General features: G+C 47.0%; 1 protein-coding gene across 1 annotated transcript in view; it reads left to right on the top strand.

The window, feature by feature from the left end:
* LOC122554859 (cell adhesion molecule 2-like) overlaps positions 1 to 22,112 on the top strand; it is an 820,685-nt gene that overhangs the window by 195,845 nt on the left and 602,728 nt on the right. Inside the window, exon 3 of the mRNA XM_087992436.1 lies at positions 18,959 to 19,111. Within this exon, the coding sequence (XP_087848562.1) occupies positions 19,072 to 19,111 (40 nt within the window). The 5' untranslated portion in view covers positions 18,959 to 19,071. The remainder of the gene's footprint in view (positions 1 to 18,958; positions 19,112 to 22,112) is intronic.

Below are 22,112 nucleotides of genomic sequence, written 5' to 3'. Positions count from 1 at the left end.
ACACCCACACACATACAGACAAACCCACACACACAGACACACCCAAGCACACCCACACACACAGACAGACGCACCCACACACACACAGACACACACACACACATACAGACACACCCACACACATACAGTCACACCCACACACACAGACACACCCAAGCACACCCACACACACAGACAGACACACCCACACACAGACACACCCACACACATATAGACACACCCACACATACACAGACAGACACACCCACACACATATAGACACACCCACACACACAGACACACCCACGCACACCCACACACAGACAGACACACCACACACAGACACACCCACACAATCACACACACCCACACATGCACACCTACACACCCACACAGACGTATATGCACACAAACCCACCCATACAGACACACCGACACAGACACACACAGACCCACCCACACAAACATACCCACACAGACACACCCACACACGCACATCCACACATACACAGACAGACCCACCCATATAGTCACACCCACACATACACACTCAGACCTAACCACACAAATATACCCACACAGACAAACCAACAGCCACACACAGACACACACCCCCTACACACACACACTCACAGTCACACACATACCCACCCACACAATCACACACACCCACACAGACATACCCACACACACCCACACATACACAGACACACACACCCACACAGACACACCCACACAAACACACATACATACACAGACACACCCATGCACACACACCCACATAGACTCGCCCACACAGATAAAGCCACACAGACACACCCACACAGACACACCCACGCGTGCACACCCACATAGACACACCCACACAGATATAGCCACACAGACACACATACACACATAGACCCACACAGACACAGACACACAGACACATGTATACAAACACACCTATACACACACACTCACACCCCCCCACCATACACATACACGTGCACGCACACACACACACGCTCACAAGAAGCTAGGTTATTTGTGAAGTGAAGTCAGTGGTTCCGTAATGTGAGAATGTTCCCTTATGATTTTTATGTTGGATACAGTGTCGGCTTTCTCCAGGAGCTCCCTTTTTTTTTGTAAAAGGCACCGGGTGGCTGGTTCACTGATAAAGGTCTCTGACCTGTTCAAGTAAGAGTCACCACTAACATGAAGCAGTGAAGGAAAGATGAACTCATTTTGCTCAGGTTTAAAGTGGGTTTGACTGCAGAGAACAGAGAAACTGCTCCTGAGCTGGTGGAGATTAAATCTCTCTGTATCCTGTTCCCAGCCTCAAGTTATTCAGTTCCCTGAGAACCAATCAGACAGTTGGTAACAGACAAAAGGCCTTTATCATCAATAACCTGTCACTAGTCCAAAGACTATTCAACCTCTTGTTGCCAACTAAAGCTGCCTCTGAATATAGTTCATCACCAATCCAAACATCAATCCCTGCTTGTTCAAACTGCTGCTTATACAATGCTTGCCATGAGATACCGGTTACCTGCAATGAGCAGCTTATTCAAAAAGGTGAACATTGAGGAACATGTGAAAGAGGTGAGGAGAAGTTTTCTTCATAAATCCTCTCTGAGACAGTGGTGATGCTAACCCTGACTGTAACCCTTACCTCTCTGAGACAGTGGTTATGCTAACCCTGACTCTAACCATTACCCTCTCTGAGGCAGTGGTTATCAGAACCTTGACTCAAACACTAACACAATCCATAACCATAACCATATCCTAACCCCACCACAAACTCGAAGCCTAAACTGAATCTTAACACAGGCCCTCTCCAAAGCTGTGGTTGTCTTAAACTGATTCTAACACTAACCTTTACCCTAACGCTAACCCTTTCCAAGTCTGGGGTTATGAGAACCTTGACTCGAACGTGAACATGAATCATAATATAGCAGTAACCCTATATAAGGCCTAACCATAATCCTAACTCCATCCCTAACCCCAACCTTAACACTAAACCTCTCCAAGGCTGAGGTTATACCTAACCCTGACTTTAACTCTAACCCTAATCCTGTCCCTAGTCCAACCCCTCTGTGAGCCTGTGGTTGTCTGTATTCTGGCACTGACCAGGAACTCTCCCCAACATTTCCTCCTCATTGGGTCTTACCAAGTCCAGGGACACTGGAGTGCAGCCAATGGAGTTCCTGTCCATTGGGCCTTTGCAGTACACAGATCACTCTCTCAGCCTGGTCAGTGTCTTCACAGGCTCTCTGTGCTGAGATTGAGCTGCCTGCCAGTCACCATTAGAGGGCACTGCATGTGCTGTTATTTGCCAATCATTCCGAGTGCCTACTTGGACTGACTGGGTGGGTCAAGGCATTGCCATCCTCCAGCCTCAAGGGTCCAGCTTTTAAAGCCTTTTCAGGCAGACCGGGTACGGATCAGTTGGAGCTCTGTTCAACTGGTTCCTGTAGCTCAAGCCCTGACAGCTGAAGGTTGCTGCTAATACCCCGTTACCTGAGCTGTCTGAGACTGAGAGCAGGCACTGGGCAGTGCAGAGGATCACTGTGGTTTACAGTCAGCTCACTGCCCTTTGGCGCTACAGTCACTGCTGTGTTCATGTTTCAAACCGTGTACCTCAACACAGCCTTAGTACACTCTCAGTACAGTCTCAATACACTCTCAGTACAGTCTCAGTACACTCTCAGTACAGCCTCAGAATGATCTCAGTACACCCTCAGTACAGTCTCAGTATACACCCTCAGAACACCCTCAGTACACCCTCAGAACACTCTCACTACGGCTCAGCACAGCCTCAGTACACCTTCAGTAGAGTCTCAGTACAGCGTCAGTACACCCTCAGTACAATCTCAGTACAGGCTCACTACAGCCTCAGTACAGTCTTAGTACAGTCTCAGCACAGCCTTAATACAGTCTCAGTATACCCTCAGTACAATCTCACTACAGCCTCAGTACAGTCTTAGTACAGTCTCAGTACACCCTCAGTGAAGTGTCAATACAGCCTCAGTACACCCTCAGTACAGCCTTAGTACAGCCTAAGAATACCCCCAGTACAGCCTCAGTACAGTCTTAGTACAGCCTCAGCACAGCCTCAGTACACCCTCAATACAGTCACAGTACAGCCTTAGTACAGTCTCAGTCCACAGTCAGTACAGCCTCAGTACAGTCTTAGTACAGTCTCAGTACAGCCTCAGTATACCCTCAGTACAGTCTTAGTACAGCCTCAGTACAGTCTCAGTACATCCTCAGTACAGCCTCAGTACAGCTGCAGTACAGTCTTAGTACAGCCTCAGTACACCCTCAGTACAGTCTCAATAGACTCTTACTACAGTCTCAGTACACCCTCAGAACAGTCTTAGTACATCCTCAGTACAGTCTCAGTACACCCTCAGTACAGCCGCAGTACAGTCTTAGTACAGCCTCAGTACAGTCTCAGTACAGTCACAGTACACGTTCAGTACAGCCTCAGTACACCCTACGTACACCCTCAGTACAGACACAGTATACCCTCAGTACAGTCTCACCACAGCCTCAGTACAGTCTTAGTACAGCCTCAGTACAGTCTTAGTACAGCCTCAGTACTCCCTCAGTACAGTCTCAGTACAGCCTCAGTACACCCTCAGTACAGGCTTAGTACGGCCTCAGTACATCCTCAGTACAGCCTCAGTACAGTCTCAGTACATCCTCAGTACAGCCTCAGTACACCCTCAGTACAGCCTCAATACAGTCTTAGTACAGCCTCAGTACAGTCTCAGTACAGTCACAGTACACGTTCAGTACAGCCTCAGTACACCCTAAGTACACCCTCAGTACAGACACAGTATACCCTCAATACAGTCTCACCACAGCCTCAGTACAGTCTTAGTACAGCCTCAGTACAGTCTTAGTACAGCCTCAGTACTCCCTCAGTACAGTCTCAGTACAGCCTCAGTACAGGCTTAGTACGGCCTCAGTACATCCTCAGTACTGCCTCAGTACAGTCTCAGTACATCCTCAGTACAGTCTCAGTACAGCCTTAGTACACCCTCAGTACAGTCTCAGTACAGCCTCAGTACAGTCTTAATACAGCCTCAGTAGACCCTCAGTACAGTCTCAGTACAGCCTCAGTACAGTCTTAGTATGGTCTCAGTACAGCCTCAGTACACTCTTAGTAGAGCCTCAGTACACCCTCAATACACCCTCAGTACACACTCAGTACAGTCTCAGTACAACCTCAGTACACCCTCAGTACACTCTTAGTACATCCTCAATACACCCTCAGTACAGTCTTAGTACAGCCTCAGTACAGCCTCAGTACACCCTCAGTACAGTCTCAGTACAGTCTCAGTACAGTCTTAGTACAGTCCCTCAGTACACCATCAATACAGTCTCAGTACACCCTCAGTACACCTCCAGTACAGTCTCAGTACACCCTCAGTACAGTCTCCATATAGCCTCAGTCCAGTCTTAGTACAGCCTCAGTACAGCCTCAGTACAGTCCCAGTACACCCTCAATACAGTCTCAGTACACCCTCATTACAGTCTCAGTACACCCTCAGTACAGAGTCAGTACAGCACAGTACAGCCTCAGTACACTCTCAGTACACTCTCAGTACAGTCTCGGTACAGCCTGAGTAAATCTCAGTACAGTCTTAGTACAGAGTCAGTACAGCCTCAGTACAGCCTCAGTACACCCTCAGTACAGCTCAGTACACCCTCAGTACAGCCTCAGTACACCCTCAGTACAGTCTCAGTACAGTTTCAGTACACCCTCAGTACAGTCTCAGTACAGTCACAGTACAGTTTCAGTACAACCTCAGTACACCCTCAGTACAGTCTCACCACAGCCATAGTACAGTCTTAGTACAGTCTCAGTAAGTCTTAGTACAGCCTCAGTACACCCTCAGTACAGTCTCAGTACACCCTCAGTACAGGCTTAGTACAGCCTCAGTACACCGTCAGTACAGCCTCACTACAGTTTCAGTACACCCTCAGTACAGTCTCAGTACAGCCTTAGTACACCCTCAGTACAGTCACAGTACAGTCTCAGTACAGCCTCAGTACAGTCTTAATACAGCCTCAGTACAGTCTCAGTACACTCTTAGTACAGCCTCAATACACCCTCAGTACACCCTCAGTACAGAGTCAGTACAGCTCAGTACAGCCTCAGTACACTCTCAGTACAGTCTTAGTACAGAGTCAGTACAGCTCAGTACAGCCTCAGTACAGCTCAGTACACCCTCAGTACAGTCTCAGTACAGTCACAGTACAGTTTCAGTACAACCTCAGTACAGTCACACCACAGCCTCAGTACAATCTTAGTACAGCCTCAGTAAGTCTTAGTACAGCCTCAGTACACCCTCAGTTCAGTCTCAGTACACCCTCAGTACACCCTCAGTACAGGCTTAGTACAGCCTCAGTACACCCTCAGTACAGCCTCAGTACAGTTTCAGTACACCCTCAGTACAGTCTCAGTACAGCCTTAGTACACCCTCAGTACAGTCACAGTACAGTCTCAGTACAGCCTCAGTACAGTCTTAATACAGCCTCAGTACAGTCTCAGTACACTCTTAGTACAGCCTCAGTACACCCTCAATACACCATCAGTACACACTCAGTACAGTCTCAGTACAGCCTCAGTACACCCTCAGTACACTCTTAGTACATCCTCAGTACACCCTCAGTACAGTCTTAGTACAGCCTCAGTACAGTGTTAGTACAACCTCAGAACAGCCTCAGTACACCCTCAGTACAGTCTCAGTACAGCCTCAGTACAGTCTTAATACAGCCTCAGTACAGTCTCAGTACACTCTTAGTACAGCCTCAATACACCCTCAATACACCCTCAGTACACCCTCAGTACAGAGTCAGTACAGCTCAGTACAGCCTCAGTACACTCTCAGTACAGTCTTAGTACAGAGTCAGTACAGCTCAGTACAGCCTCAGTACAGCTCAGTACACCCTCAGTACAGTCTCAGTACAGTCACAGTACAGTTTCAGTACAACCTCAGTACAGTCACACCACAGCCTCAGTACAATCTTAGTACAGCCTCAGTAAGTCTTAGTACAGCCTCAGTACACCCTCAGTTCAGTCTCAGTACACCCTCAGTACACCCTCAGTACAGGCTTAGTACAGCCTCAGTACACCCTCAGTACAGCCTCAGTACAGTTTCAGTACACCCTCAGTACAGTCTCAGTACAGCCTTAGTACACCCTCAGTACAGTCACAGTACAGTCTCAGTACAGCCTCAGTACAGTCTTAATACAGCCTCAGTACAGTCTCAGTACACTCTTAGTACAGCCTCAGTACACCCTCAATACACCATCAGTACACACTCAGTACAGTCTCAGTACAGCCTCAGTACACCCTCAGTACACTCTTAGTACATCCTCAGTACACCCTCAGTACAGTCTTAGTACAGCCTCAGTACAGTGTTAGTACAACCTCAGAACAGCCTCAGTACACCCTCAGTACAGTCTCAGTACAGCCTCGGTACAGTCTTAGTACAAACAGTACACCGTCAATACAGTCGAAGTACAGCCTCAGTACAGAGTCAGTACAGCTCAGTACACCCTCAGTACAGCCTCAGTACACCCTCAGTACAGTCTCAGTGCAGTTTCAGTACACCCTCAGTTCAGTCTCAGTACAGTCACAGTACAGTTTCAGTACAGCCTCAGTACACCCTCAGTACCGTCTCAGTATACCCTCAGTACAGTCTCACCACAGCCTCAGTACAGTCTTAGTACAGCCTCAGTAAGTCTTAGTACAGCCTCAGTAAGTCTTAGTACAGCCTCAGTACACCCTCAGTACAGTCTCAGTACACCCTCAGTATAGGCTTAGTACAGCCTCAGTACACTCTCAGTATAGCCTCATTATAGTCTTAGTACAGCCTCAGTACAGCCTCAGTACACCCTCAGTACAGTCTCAGTACAGCCTCAGTACACCCTCAGTACAGCCTCAGTACAGTCTTCGTACAGCCTCAGTACACCCTCAGTACAGTCTCAGTACAACATCAGTACAGCCTCAGTACACCCTCAGTACAGTCTCAGTATAGCCGCAGTTCAGTCTTAGTACAGCCTCAGTACACCCTCAGTATAGCCTCATTACAGTCTTTGTACAGCCTCAGTACACCCTCAGTACAGCCTCAGTACAGTCTTAGTACAGCCTCAGTACACCCTCAGTACAGTCTCAGTACAACATCAGTACAGTCTCAGTACAACATCAGTACAGCCTCAGTACACCCTCAGTACAGTCTCAGTACAACATCAGTACAGTCTCAGTACAACATCAGTACAGCCTCAGTACACCCTCAGTACAGTCTCAGTATAGCCGCAGTTCAGTCTTAGTACAGCCTCAGTACACCCCCAGTACAGTCTCGGTACAGCCTCAGTACACCCTCAGTACAGTCTCAGTACAGCCTCAGTACACCCTCAGTACAGCCTAAGTACACCCTCAGTATACCTCCAGTACAGTCTCAGTACAACGTCAGTACACCCTCAGTACAGTCTTAGTACAGCCTCAGTACACCCTCAGTACAGTCTCAGTACAACATCAGTACAGTCTCAGTACAACATCAGTACAGCCTCAGTACACCCTCAGTACAGTCTCAGTACAACATCAGTACAGTCTCAGTACAACATCAGTACAGCCTCAGTACACCCTCAGTACAGTCTCAGTATAGCCGCAGTTCAGTCTTAGTACAGCCTCAGTACACCCCCAGTACAGCCTTAGTACAGTCTCAGTACACCCTCAGTACAGTCTCAGTACAGCCTCAGTACACCCTCAGTACAGCCTAAGTACACCCTCAGTATACCTCCAGTACAGTCTCAGTACAACGTCAGTACACCCTCAGTACAGCCTCAGTACACCCTCAGTATAGCCTCAGTTCAGTCTTAGTACAACCTCAGTACAGCCTCAGTACACCCTCAGTACACCCTCAGTACAGTCTCAGAACAGTCTCAGTACAGCCTCAGTACAGTCTTAGTACAGGCCCAATACACCCTCAGTACACCCTCAGTACAGTCTCAGTACAGTGTCAGTACACCCTCAGTACACCCTCAGTACAGTCTCAGTACAGCGTGAGTACACCCTCAGTACAGTCTCAGTACACCCTCAGTACAGTCTCAGTACAGTGTCAGTACACCCTCAGTACAGTCTCAGTACAGTGTGAGTACACCCTCAGTACAGTCTCAGTACATCCTCAGTACAGCCTCAGATTTGGAGACCCTCATGCCCAGCCCATAGCTGGGGATGTTTGAACAGGAACAAGATCTCGATACCAAAGAAGACTGGTCAAAGCTGCAGTTTGGCATCGAAAAGTGTCTATTCAAAAGGAGAATCTCATTAACCTTGTAGGGGAGCTGAAGATATACCGTTTAAATAATAACTCAATATGTTTCCAGCAAAGATCCTCCAACACAAACGGAACTTTAACACTTTAAATTCATTGTCTCCCATTACTCATAGAAGAGGAAGCTCTTAAAGATTAAACTCATTTTTAAAACTTTTATATTCCTGAACAAGCCTTGGGACTTTCAAACGTTGTTTCAGTGGTATTGTTTAAACATTCAGCAGGAAGGTTTAGCAGCATTTTGATTATTCCAGTTTGACCATAGCCTTTATTAAACACACTCAAGTTATTTCCACAGACTCACCCCTCAGGTATACATCTGCTGAGACACCTTTCTGCTTGAGATGGGGAACGTTCCAATTTAATCTGTTACAGTATGGGGCTAGAATCTGATTAAAGCTACCTCTACTCTTTCAAACTGCAAGTAAGACTCCCTCTACACTGTCCCCATCAAACACTCCCAGGGCAAGGACAGCACGCGGTTAGATACAGAGTAAAGCTTCCTCTGCACTGACCCATCAAACACTCCCAGGACAGGGACAGCATGGGGTTAGATACAGAGTAAAGCTCTCTCTACACTGTCCCCCATCAAACACTCCCAGGACAGGGACAGCACAAGGTTAGATACAGAGTAAAGCTCTCTCTACACTGTCCCCCATCAAACACTCCCAGGACAGGGACAGCGTGGGGTTAGATACAGAGTAAAGCTCCCTCTACACTGTCCCCCATCAGACACTCCCAGGACAGGACAGCACTGGGTTAGATACAGAGTAAAGCTCCCTCTACACTGTCCCCATCAAAACCTCCCAGAACAGGGACAGCATGGGGTTAGATACAGAGTAAAGCTCCCTCTACACTGTCCCCATCAAACACTCCCAGGACAGGGACAGCGTGGGATTAGATACAGAGTAAAGCTCCCTCTACACTGTCCCCCATCAGACACTCCCAGGACTGGACAGCACTGGGTTAGATACAGAGTAAAGCTCCCTCTACACTGTCCCCATCAAACACTCCCAGGGCAAGGACAGCACGCGGTTAGATACAGAGTAAAGCTTCCTCTGCACTGACCCATCAAACACTCCCAGGACAGGGACAGCATGGGGTTAGATACAGAGTAAAGCTCTCTCTACACTGTCCCCCATCAAACACTCCCAGGACAGGGACAGCACAAGGTTAGATACAGAGTAAAGCTCTCTCTACACTGTCCCCCATCAAACACTCCCAGGACAGGGACAGCGTGGGGTTAGATACAGAGTAAAGCTCCCTCTACACTGTCCCCCATCAGACACTCCCAGGACAGGACAGCACTGGGTTAGATACAGAGTAAAGCTCCCTCTACACTGTCCCCATCAAAACCTCCCAGAACAGGGACAGCATGGGGTTAGATACAGAGTAAAGCTCCCTCTACACTGTCCCCATCAAAACCTCCCAGGAAAGGGACAGCATGGGGTTAGATACAGAGTAAAGGTCCCTCTACACTGTCCCCATCAAACACTCCCAGGACAGGGACAGCGTGGGATTAGATACAGAGTAAAGCTCCCTCTACACTGTCCCCCATCAGACACTCCCAGGACTGGACAGCACTGGGTTAGATACAGAGTAAAGCTCCCTCTACACTGTCCCCCATCAAACACTCCCAGGACAGGGACAGCACGGGGTTAGATACAGAGTAAAGCTCCCACTCCACTGTCCCCATCAAACACTCTCAGGGACAGGGACAGCACGGGGTTAGATACAGAGTAAAGGTCCCTCTACACTGTCCCCATCAAACACTCTCAGGGACAGGGACAGCACGGGGTTAGATACAGAGTAAAGGTCCCTCTACACTGTCCCCATCAAACACTCTCAGGGACAGGGACAGCACGGGGTTAGATACAGAGTAAAGGTCCCTCTACACTGTCCCCATCAAAACCTCCCAGGACAGGGACAGCACGGGGTTAGATACAGAGTAAAGCTCTCTCTACACTGTCCCCATCAAAACCTCCCAGAACAGGGACAGCATGGGGTTAGATACAGAGTAAAGCTCTCTCTACACTGTCCCCATCAAAACCTCCCAGGACAGGGACAGCACGGGGTTAGATACAGAGTAAAAGTCCCTCTACACTGTCCCCCATCAGACACTCCCAGGACAGGACAGCACTGGGTTAGATACAGAGTAAAGCTCCCTCTACACTGTCCCCATCAAAACCTCCCAGAACAGGGACAGCATGGGGTTAGATACAGAGTAAAGGTCCCTCTACACTGTCCCCATCAAAACCTCCCAGGACAGGGACAGCACGGGGTTAGATACAGAGTAAAAGTCCCTCTACACTGTCCCCATCAAACACTCCCAGGACAGGGACAGCACGGGGTTAGATACAGAGTAAAGGTCCCTCTACACTGTCCCCATCAAACACTCTCAGGGACAGGGACAGCACGGGGTTAGATACAGAGTAAAGGTCCCTCTACACTGTCCCCCATCAAACACTCCCAGGGACAGGGACAGCGTGGGGTTAGATACAGAGTAAAGCTCCCTCTACACTGTCCCCCATCAAACACTCTCAGGGACAGGGACAGCACGGGGTTAGATACAGAGTAAAGCTCTCTCTACACTGTCCCCCATCAAACACTCCCAGGGACAGGGACAGCATGGGGTTAGATACAGAGTAAAGCTCTCTCTACACTGTCCCCCATCAAACACTCCCAGGGACAGGGACAGCACGGATTGATAAAGTGAAGCTCCTCTGAATTGATTGTTCTCCAACGTAACAATGCCTTGTGCTTAATTAATAATCTGAGTGAGAAATCTTGAGTTTCACGTGTCTGGTGATAGAGAAGTGTAAAGGGCTAAATATATTTGGTTGTCCAGGACTAGATGGAGTGTGTCCTCGAATTGTCAGGGATGAAGCAAGAGCGGACGCTCTGACAGGGATCTTTCCGTTCTCTCTTGTATTCCCAGGCTGCCGAGAAGGTGATCACTGTCTGACAGGAGAAAGACACAGGCTCAGTAACTCCAGGCCAGTCTGCTTTCCCTCAGGGGTAGGAACGTTTCTCAAAGCCAGTGTGAGGGACTGTTGAAATCTTCATTTGGAAAGCTTTGGATAAACCAAGGCCCGAGAGCATGGATTGTTGAACGGTTTCCTCTGACCAACATGGCTGTATTTTCCAAGAATATAGAACAGCACAGGACCAGGCCCTTCAGCCCACCATGTTTGTGCTGACCATGATGCTATTCTAAACCAATCTCATAGGTCTGCATGTGGTCCATAGCCCTCTATTCTTTGAATTTTCATGTGTCTGTCTAAATGCCTATTAAACGTTGCTATGATATCTGCTTCTCCCAGCTCCCCCTGCAGTGTGTTCCAGACATCAACCACCCTCTATGTAAAAAAACTTGCCTCGCACATCTCCTTTAAACTTTCCCCCTGTCACCTTCAACCTATGCCCTCCAGTATTTGAGATTTCCACTCTGGGAAACAGACTCCGCCTATCCACCTATCATTATTTTATACACCTCTCTCCAGTCCCCCTTCAACCTTCAACTTTCCAGTGAAAACAATCCAAGTTTGTCCGACCCCTCCCTATACCTAATACTCTCCAATCCAGACAACATCCTGGTAAACCTCTTTCTCACCCTCTCCAAAGCCTCCACATTCTTCCTAGAATGCTGTGACCAGACCTGCACACAGTAACTCCAACTGTGGTCGAACTAACGGTTTATACAGCTGCAAGGGTTAGCAGGGAGGGTTGATGAATGTCACCCGTTTGTCCGTTTGTAAAGATTTTACTGAGTGTTTTGCTGATCCTGTGAAGCAAACTGATGACAGAAGTTCAAACCCTTTGGATGGCAGGATGGTGGGAATGTGGAACTCACTGCTTGAAAAGGCAGAAACCTCACAACACAGAAAAATCATTTCTTTCTGTCCTTGCAATGCTGTAACCAACACAGCTCCAGAGCAAGAGGAAAGATATGATTGGTCTGGCCATCTCCCTGCCAGCCAGTGTGCTGACTGGCCTCCTTGTCCAAAGTAAATCCCCACAGCTTTCTGATAGTTTGCTGCTGGGAGCACAGGCCAATCATAGCAAGTGCTTTGTTGCCTGGGTTACCAAATAGAGGATGAGATTTCTGAAGGAGGTCTACACCATGTGAGCAACTTCAACCGTGAGCAACCTCACATTGTAATGTCCATCTGTGGTTACAGTATCATTGCCATGGCAACATCTGATTACAGAATTTTTACAGTGCAGGCCATTCAGCCCATTGTCCCTGCACCTAGAAGATAGACCGTTACAGTGCAGTACAGGCCCTTCAGCCTTCGATATTGTGCCGACCTGTGAAACCAATCTAAAGTCCATCTAACCCACACTTTTCCATTCTCATCCATATGTCTATCCAATGACCATTTAAATGCCCTTACAGTTGGCGAGTCTACTACTGTTGCAGGCAGGGTATTCCACGCCCCTAGTACTCTCTGAGTAAAGAAACTACCTGTGACACCTGTCCTATATCTATCACCCCTCAATTTAAAGCTATGTCCCCCAATGCTAACCATCATCATCTGAGGAAAAAGGCCCTCCCTGTCCACCCTATCTAACCCTCTGATTATCTTATATATCTCAATTAAGTCACCTCTCAACCTTCTCTCTCACGAAAACAACCTCAAGTCCCTCAGTCTTTCCTCGTAAGACCTTCCGCCCATACCAGGCAACATCCTGGTAAATCTCCTCTGAATGCTTTCCAAAGCTTCCACATCCTCCCTGTTATGCGGTGACCAGAACTGCATGCAATATTCTAAGTGTAGCCGCACCAGAGTTTTGTACAGCCGCAGCATGACCTCATGGTTCCAAAACTCAATCCCCCCACTAATAAAAGCTAACACACTGTATGCCTTCTTAACAACCCCATTAGCCTGGGTGGCAACTTTCAAGGATCTATATGCATGGATACCAAGATCTAATCACTCTGTTCATCTCCACTAACAATAATCTTACCATTAGCCCAGTACTCTGCATTCCTGTTACTCCTTCCAAAGTGAATCACCTCACACTTTTCTGCATTAAACTCCATTTGCCACCTCTCAGCCCAGCTCTGCAGATTATCTATGTCTCTCTGTAACCTACAACATCCTTTGGCACTATCAGCAACTCCACCAACTTTAGTATATACGCAAATTTACTAACCCATCCTTCTATGCCCTCATCCAGGTCATTTATAAAAATGACAAACACCAGTGGACCCAAAACCGGTCCTTGCGTTACACCACTAGTAACTGTACTCCAGGATGAACATTTCCCATCAACCACCACTCTCTGTCTTCTTTCGGCTAGCCAATTCCTGATCCAAACCGCTAAATCACTTTCAATCCCATGCCTCCGTATTTTCTGCAATAGCCTACTGTGGGGAACCTTATCAAACACCTTACTGAAATCCATATACACCACATCAACCGCTTTACCCTCATCCACCTGTTTGGTCACCTTCTCAAAGAACTCAATAAGGTTTGTGAGGCACAACCTACCCTTCATAAAACCGTATTGACTATCCCTAATCGACACACATTCCTTTCTAGATGATTATAAATCCTATCTCTTATAACCTTTCCCAACACGTTATCAACAACTGACGTCAGGCTCACTGGTCTATAATTACCGGGGTTGTCTCTACTCCCCTTCTTGAACAAGGGGACAATATTTGCTATCCTCTAGTTTTCTGACACTATTCCTGTAGACAATGATGACATAAAGATCAAAGCCAAAGGCTCAACAATCTCCTCCCTGGCTTCCCAGAGAATCCTAGGATAAATCCTATCTGGCCCAGGGGACTTATCTATTTTTACAATTTCCAGAATTGCTCACACCTCCTCCTTGTGAACCTCAATCCCAGATAGTCTCATAGCCTGTGTCTCAGTATTCTCCTTGACAACATTGTCTTTTTCCAGTGTGAATACTGACAAAAAATATTCATTTAGAGCTTCTTCTGTCTCCTCTGACTCCATGCAAAACTTCCCACTGTTATCCTTGACTGGCCCTAATCTGATGCTGCCTGAACTGCTGTGCTCTTCCAGCACCACTAATCCAGAATCTGGTTTCCAGCATCTGCAGCCATTGTTTTTACCTAATCTTTCTCTAGTCATTCATTTATTCCTGATATATCTATAAAAGCCTTAGGGTTTTTGTTGATCCTATTTGCCAACGACTTCTCATGTCCCCTCCTGGCTCATCTTCGTGCTCTCTTCCGGTCTTTCCTGGCTAACATGTAACTCTCAAGCTCCCTAACTGAGCCATCACATCTCACCCTAACATAAACTTTCTTGTTCTTCTCGACAAGAGATTCAAATTCCTTAATAAACCACTTAGACTCCCTCTCTTGACAACTTCCTCCCTGCCTGTCCGGTACGTACTTATCAAGGACACGCAGTAGCTGTTCCTTGAATAAGATCCACGTTTCAATTAAGCCCATCCCCTGCAGTTTCCTTCCCCATCCCATGCATCCTAAGTCTTGCCTAATCACATCATAATTACCTTTCCCCAGCTATAACTCTTGCCCTGCGCTATATACCTATCCCTTTCCATCACTAAAGTAAACATAACCGAATTGTGGTCACTATCACCAAAGTGCTCACCTACCTCAAATCTAACACCTGGCCGGGTTCATTACAATGTACCAAATCCAATGTGACCTTGCCCCTTATCTACATACTGTGTCAGGAAACTCTCCTGCACACATTGGACAAAAATTGACCTATCTAAAGTATAGTATTATAGTATAGTATTCCCAGTCAATATTTGGAAAGTTAAAGACCCCATAGCAACTACCCTGTTACTCACATTCCTATTGAGAATCATCTTTACTATCCCTTCCTCAACATCTCTGGAACTATTCAGAGAAAGCTCCCAACAGGGTGACCTCTCCTTTCCTGTTTCTAACCTCAGCCCATACTACCTCCCTGGATGAGTCCTCAAACATCCTTTCTGCCATCGTAATACTGTCTTTGACTAACAATGCCACACGTTCCCTCTTTTACCACCTTCTCTGTTCTTATTTAAACATCTAAATCCTGGAATCTACAACAACGATTCCTGTCCCTGCTCTATCCAAGTCTCCGAAATGACCACAACATCGAAGTCCCAGGTACCAATCCACGCTCCAAGTATACCCACTTTATTCCAGATGCTCCTGGTATTGAGGTAGACACACTTCAAACCAATGTCTTGCTTGCCAGTGCCTTCTTACAACATTGAAACCTAATTTCTGACCTCACTCCTCTCAACCTCCTGTACACTCGAACTACAATTCAGGTTCCCATCCCCCCTGCTGAATTATTTAAACCCTCCCGAAGGGCATTAGCAAATTTCCCACCCCAGGATATTGGTACCCCTCTGTTCAGGTGTAGACCATCCTGTTTGTAGAGATCCCACCTTCTCCAGAATCAGCTCCAATTATCCAGGAATCCAAAACCCTCCCTCCTGCACCATCCTTGCAGCCATGTGTTCAACTGCTCTCTCTCTCTCTCTCTCTCTCCCTATTCCTTATCTCGCTAGCACATGGTATGGGCAACGAACCAGAAATAACAACTCTGTTCTAGCTCTAAGCTTCCACCCTAGCTCTGCCTTGAATCCCCACCTCTCTTCCTATCTATATCATTGTTGCCTCTTGGTGGACCATGACTTGGGGCTGCTCCCCCTCCCCCTCAAAGATCCCAAAAACACAATCAGAGACATCACAAACCCTGGCACCTGGGAGGAAACACACCAATGGTGAGACTCTCTCATTCCCACAGAATCTTCCATCTGTCCCCCTATCTATGGAATCCCTAATGACTAATGCTCTGCTCCTCTCCCCCGCTTCCCTTCTGAGCAACAGGGACAGACACTGTGCCAGAGAGCAGTGCCCCATGGCTTATCCCAGGTAAGCTCCCCCTCCCCCAAAAATATCCAAAACAATATACTTGTTATTGTGGGGAACAGCCACAGGGGATCTCTGCACTGTCTGCCGGTTCCTTATCCATCCTCTGACAGTAACCTATCTACCTTTTTCCTGTACCTGAGGTGTGACTATCTCCCTGTAACTCCTCTCAATAACCCCCTCAGCGTCCCGGATGATCAGAAGTTCATCCAGCACCAGCTCCAATTCCCTAATGTGGTTTTCGAGGAGCTGGAGTTGGGTGCACTTCCCGTAGATCAGTAGCAGGGACACTAGTGGTGACCCTCACCTCCCACCTTGTTGATTATTTTCTGTCAATCTCCTGTCTTTCCCCATTCCCCACATACCATTTCTATCCCAATAACCATCCAGTGCCCCTCTTGAACGCTTCAATGGAACCTGCCTCCACCACACCTCCAGGCAACACATTCCAGGCCCTAAGCTTGCTGGGTGAAAAAGCTTTTTACACATCACTTTATATGGGCGGCACGCTGGCTCAGTGGTTAGCACTGCTGCCTCACAGCACCAGGGACCTGGGTTCGATTCCAGCCTCAGGTGACTGTCTGTGAGGAGTTTGCACATTCTCCCCGTGTCTATGTGGGTTTCCTCCCACTGTCACAAAGATGCGCAGGTTAGGGTGGATTGGCCATGCTAAATTACCCAGAGTGTTCAGGGATGTGCCAGTTAAGGTGCATTCATCAGGGGTAAATGTCGAGTAGTAAGAAAATGGGTCTGGGTGGACATGTTGGGGCCAACATCCTGTTTCCACACAATAGGGATCCTATGATTTATGCCCCACTTGCTTTTGATCGTTTATGAGTGGGAACAGCTTTTCCTGATCTACTCTGTCCAGCCCATGATCTTGAATTTGAAAAGCTCTATCAGACCTCCTCTCTGCCTCCTCCTCTCCAGGAAGAACTGTCCCAAACTCTTCAATCTATCCTCATCACTGAAGTTCATCAACCCTGGAACCAGTCTTGTAAATCACTGCTGCTCTTTCTTCCTGATGCAGTTGCATCTCTCCTATAATAGTGTCCACAACTCAACCCAATATTCCAGGGGAGGTTGAACAAGGATGTTGGAGAAGGTCGATATCACCTCCCTGCTCTGTAGCCCATGTCCCTCTGAACACAGCTGAGGGCACTGTATGTTTTATGATCTGCTGACTCCACCTGTCCTTGTCATTTGAGGTTAATGACCATATTCAGAATGTTTATTAATTGTCACGTTAAGAAATTGATGATCAGGTTTCTCTTCTGCCCCTTTTCTGTTCGATGCATTCCCATAGAGAGGGAGTAAGGGGGTGTCCATCAGCAATAGGCCCCTCCTGTGATTGGGGTGCATTATAAATCCAGTATCTTTGGTTTAATTTCCTTTTTGATAGGTTCTATTACCATTTTGCAAATTGAAACAAGTGTTCCCTGTTTTAAAGGCACACAAACCATTGAGTACAGGAGTTGGGAGGTCATGTTGCAGCTGTACAGGACATTGGTTAGGCCACTGTTGGAATACTGCGTGCAATTCTGGTCTCCTTCCTATCGGAAAGATGTTGTGAAACTTGAAAAGGTTCAGAAAAGATTTACAAGGATGTTGCCAGGGTTGGAGGATCTGAGCTATAGGGAGAAGCTGAACAGGCTGGGGGGTCGGAGGCTGAGGGAGTGAGCTTATAGAGGTTTATAAAATTATGAGGGGCATGGATAGGGTAAATAGACAAAGTCTTTTCCCTAGAGTGAGGGAGTCCAGAACTAGAGGCATATGTTTAGGGTGAGAGGGGAAAAATTTAAAAGGGACCTAAGGGGCAACGTTTTCACGCAGAGTGTGGTACGGGTATGAATGAGCTGCCAGAGGATGTGGTGGAGGCTGGTACAATTGCAACATTTAAGAGGCATCTGGATGGGTATATGAATAGGAAGGGTTTGGAGGGATATGGGCCAGATGCTGGCAAATGGGTCTAGATTAACGTAGCATATCTGGTCGGCACGGACAAGTTGAACCGAAGGGTCTGTTTCCATGCTGTACCTCTCTATGACTCTATCTAAGACAAACAGTACATAGTGCGTTTATAAAGTAAAGTGTTCACATTAAAATGTTAACTATGCATTCCAGCCCCTTGTAGCTGCAGGCAACTTGGAAAGTGTGCTGGCTGTAGCCATGCTCTTCCGATGAGAGAGCACCATTGTACAAAGGCCAGAGATAAAGGGAGATGGACCCACACTGACTTTAGGCCATGGTTTCTATCGGACAGCATTGGTCAACTCCCTCCTAAAACATTTGCCTGTGCCTGGGGAATGTGGCTGCTTGGGCCAAGGAAGGGAAAGCGTATTATTTTGGACATCAATTCATGAAGCAATAGTCAAAGTAAGAACATTCTGTCTAAAGCTGCTTGTGTCAGGGGGGAGTTGATGGATTAACAGTGGCTATTATTCCAGAAATAGTGAATAAAAAAGGCCTCATTGTGATAGCAGCAATGTTCAGATTAATGATCAATTTTAATCGACCTTTGTCACTAGAAAGACTGAGAATACCTTTCCATAATTCCAATGACAGCAGCTGCCTGAGAGGAGCTGGTGCTGTGAGCATACAAATTAATTCCTTAATCTGTGTTACAAACTGACACTGTACAATAAGGTCAACTTTCTCAGCAGTTTAGGAAAAATAGGATCTTTATTATTTGTTATTCTTGCTAATTAATTTGTCTAAACACAACAAATAGTTATTTTGTCTCCCGTGTTTCTTGCAGCTCTGAGGGATAATCGGATTGAGCTGGTCCGATCCTCATGGCATGAACTGAGCATCAACATCAGTGATGTGACTCTGTCAGATGAAGGGCAATACACATGTTCTCTGTTCACCATGCCTGTGAAGACGGCCAAAGCCTTTCTCATTGTGCTCGGTGAGTATTACCAGCCATTGACGTACACAATCACAGCCCACAGCAACACACTGTGCACCTGTGTGCCGCGGTTTCTATCTCATACCAGCCTCCTCCTGGCCCTCCCTCATCTCACCTCACAATCAAGTCCATCTGTTGCTTTCTTCCTCAAATCCCTGTTTATCCAGATCCCCACGATTCATCTCAGTGACTCCCTGTGATAGCAAACTCCATACACTTCATTACTCTGGCTGGAGAAGAGTTTCCCCAAAATCCCTTTTCGATTTAGCAGTAACGACCTCATATTGGTGGAGTTTCCCATGATTGAAAACAGTTTTGTTATGTCTATCCCCAAATATTTGGGGGTTTTCTCTGACTGGCTGGTGTCTGAAAATGCTTCATGATCAATGATGTCCTTGTTGAAGTGTGGCCACTGCTATAATGTAGGAAACTAAGCTACCCAATTGTGCACAGCGTGTTCCCACAGAGAGCAATGTGATTAAAACCAGATCCTGTTTTTGTTTCTGACTTTACCTGAGGGGTAAATTGGACACTGGGCAAAACTCCCTGGCTCTCCTTCAGGATCTGTGAATCTTTGACATCCACTTGAGGAGGCCAACAGTTTAAACGTGAAAAATGACCCCTCCGACAGAGCAGCGCTCCTTCTGTCCCACTGAAGACGTCTGTGCACATCCTGGAGCTAAATGAAACACTAACCAGATCCTGTAGAAGAACCAGTTTAAAGCAGTTCCCAAGCTGTACCTTGCTCTAAGTCAATAAATCTAGCTGATGGATACAAAGTGATGTGACCATGTGAGGAGGGGGTCTTGTGTCTCAACCTCAGAAAGGGTCATTCCTCTCCTGTCGGTCAGCTCAAAGCTGGGAATCTCTGCACAGTATATTACCTTGAACTGAATTGATTGGTAGCATTCTGAGGGATCAGTCATTGTCCATTCCCCTCTGTTCCCAGTGAACCAAACCTGGAAAGTGGCTTCGGAACACAAAGATGTAGCTCTTGTCTTTTTGCAATTAAAAAACCTATTAAGCTGCACTGAGAAGCTCCAGTGCAGTTACTTATCCACACTGCGATGTAATGTTTATCGTGCACTGACATGAATTACAGTCATAAAGTCATAGAGATGTACAGCATGGAAACAGACCCTTCGGTCCAACCTGTCCATGCTGACCAGATATCCCAACCCAATCTAGTCCCACCTGCCAGCACCTGGCCCATATCCCTCCAAACCCTTCCTATTCATAAACCCATCCAAATGCCTCTTACATGTTGCAATTGTACCAGCCTCCACCACTTCCTCTGGCAGCTCATTCCATACACGTACCACCCTCTGTGTGAAAAGGTTGCCCCTTAGGTCTCTTTTATATCTTTCCCCTCTCACCCTAAACCTATGCCCTCTAGTTCTGGACTCCCCGACCCCAGGGAAAAGTCATTGCCTATTCACTTTATCCATGCCCCTCATAATTTTGTAAACCTCTATAAGGTCACCCCTCAGCCTCCGACACTCCAGGGAAAACAGCCCTGACCTGTTCAGCCTCTCCATATAGCTCAAATCCTCCAACCCTGGCAACATCCTTGTAAATCTTTTCTGAACCCTTTCAAGTTTAACAACATCTTTCCGATAGGAAGGAGACCAGAATTGCATGCAATATTCCAACAGTGGCCTAACCAATGTCCTGTACAACCGCAACATGACCTCCCAACTCCTGTACTCAATACTCTGACCAATAAAGGAAAGCATACCAAACTGACTTTACCTGAGGGGTAAATTGGACACTGGGCAAAACTCCCTGGCTCTCCTTCTGGATCTGTGAAATCTTTGACATCCACTTGATCTACCTGCGACTCCACTTTCAAGGAGCTATGAACCTGTACTCCAAGGTCTCTTTGTTCAGCAACACTCTCTAGGACCTTACCATTAAGTGTATAAGTCCTGCTAAGATTTGCTTTCCCAAAATGCAGCACCTCACATTTATCTGAATTAAACTCCATCTGCCACTTCTCAGCCCATTGGCCCATCTGGTCCAGATCCTGTTGTAATCTGAGGTAATCCTCTTCGCTGTCCACTACACCTCCAACTTTGGTGTCATCTGCAAACTTACTAACTGTACCTCTTATGCTCACATCCAAATCATTTATGTAAATGACAAAAAGTAGAGGACTCAGCACCGATCCTTGTGGCACTCCACTGGTCACAGGCCTCCAGTCTGGAAAAACAACCCTCCACCACCACCCTCTGTCTTCTACCTTTGAGCCAGTTCTGTATCCAAATGGCTAGTTCTCCCTGTATTCCATGAGATCTAACCTTGCTAATCAGTCTCCCATGGAACCTTGTCAAATGCCTTACTGAAGTCCATATAGATCACATCTACCGGTCTGCCCTCATCAATCCTCTTTGTTACTTCTTCAAAAAACTCAATCAAGTTTGTGAGACATGATTTCCCACGCACAAAGCCTTGTTGACTATCCCTAATCAGTCCTTGCCTTTCCAAATACATGTACATCCTGTCCCTCAGGATTCCCTCCAACAACTTGCCCACCACTGAGGTCAGGCTTACCGGTCTATAGTTGCCTGCCTTGTCCTTACCACCCTTCTTAAACAGTGGCACCACGTTTGCCAACCTCCAGTCTTCCGGCACCTCACCTGTGACTATCGATGATACAAATATCTCAACAAGAGGCCCAGCAATCACTTCCCACAGAGTTCTCAGGTACACCTGATCAGGTCCTGGTGATTTATCCACCTTTAACCGTTTCAAGACATCCAGCACTTCCTCCTCCGTAATCTGGACATTTTGCAAGATGTCACCATCTATTTTCCTACAGTCTATATCTTCCATATCCTTTTCCACAGTAAATACTGATGCAAAATGTTCATTTAGTATCTCCCCCATTTTCTGTGGCTCCACACAAAGGCCGCCTTGCTGATGTTTGAGGGGCCCTATTCTCTCCCTAATTAGCCTTTTGTCCTTAATATATTTGTAAAAAACCTTTTGGATTCTCCTT

This window comes from Chiloscyllium plagiosum, unplaced genomic scaffold, assembly GCF_037043375.1.
Source record: "Chiloscyllium plagiosum isolate Xiang-an unplaced genomic scaffold, Cpla_swu_hap1 HiC_scaffold_12, whole genome shotgun sequence".
Taxonomy (NCBI): Eukaryota; Metazoa; Chordata; class Chondrichthyes; order Orectolobiformes; family Hemiscylliidae; genus Chiloscyllium; species Chiloscyllium plagiosum.
The sequence above is the reverse complement of the archived record's forward strand: the minus strand, read 5'-3'. Positions and strand labels throughout refer to the sequence as shown.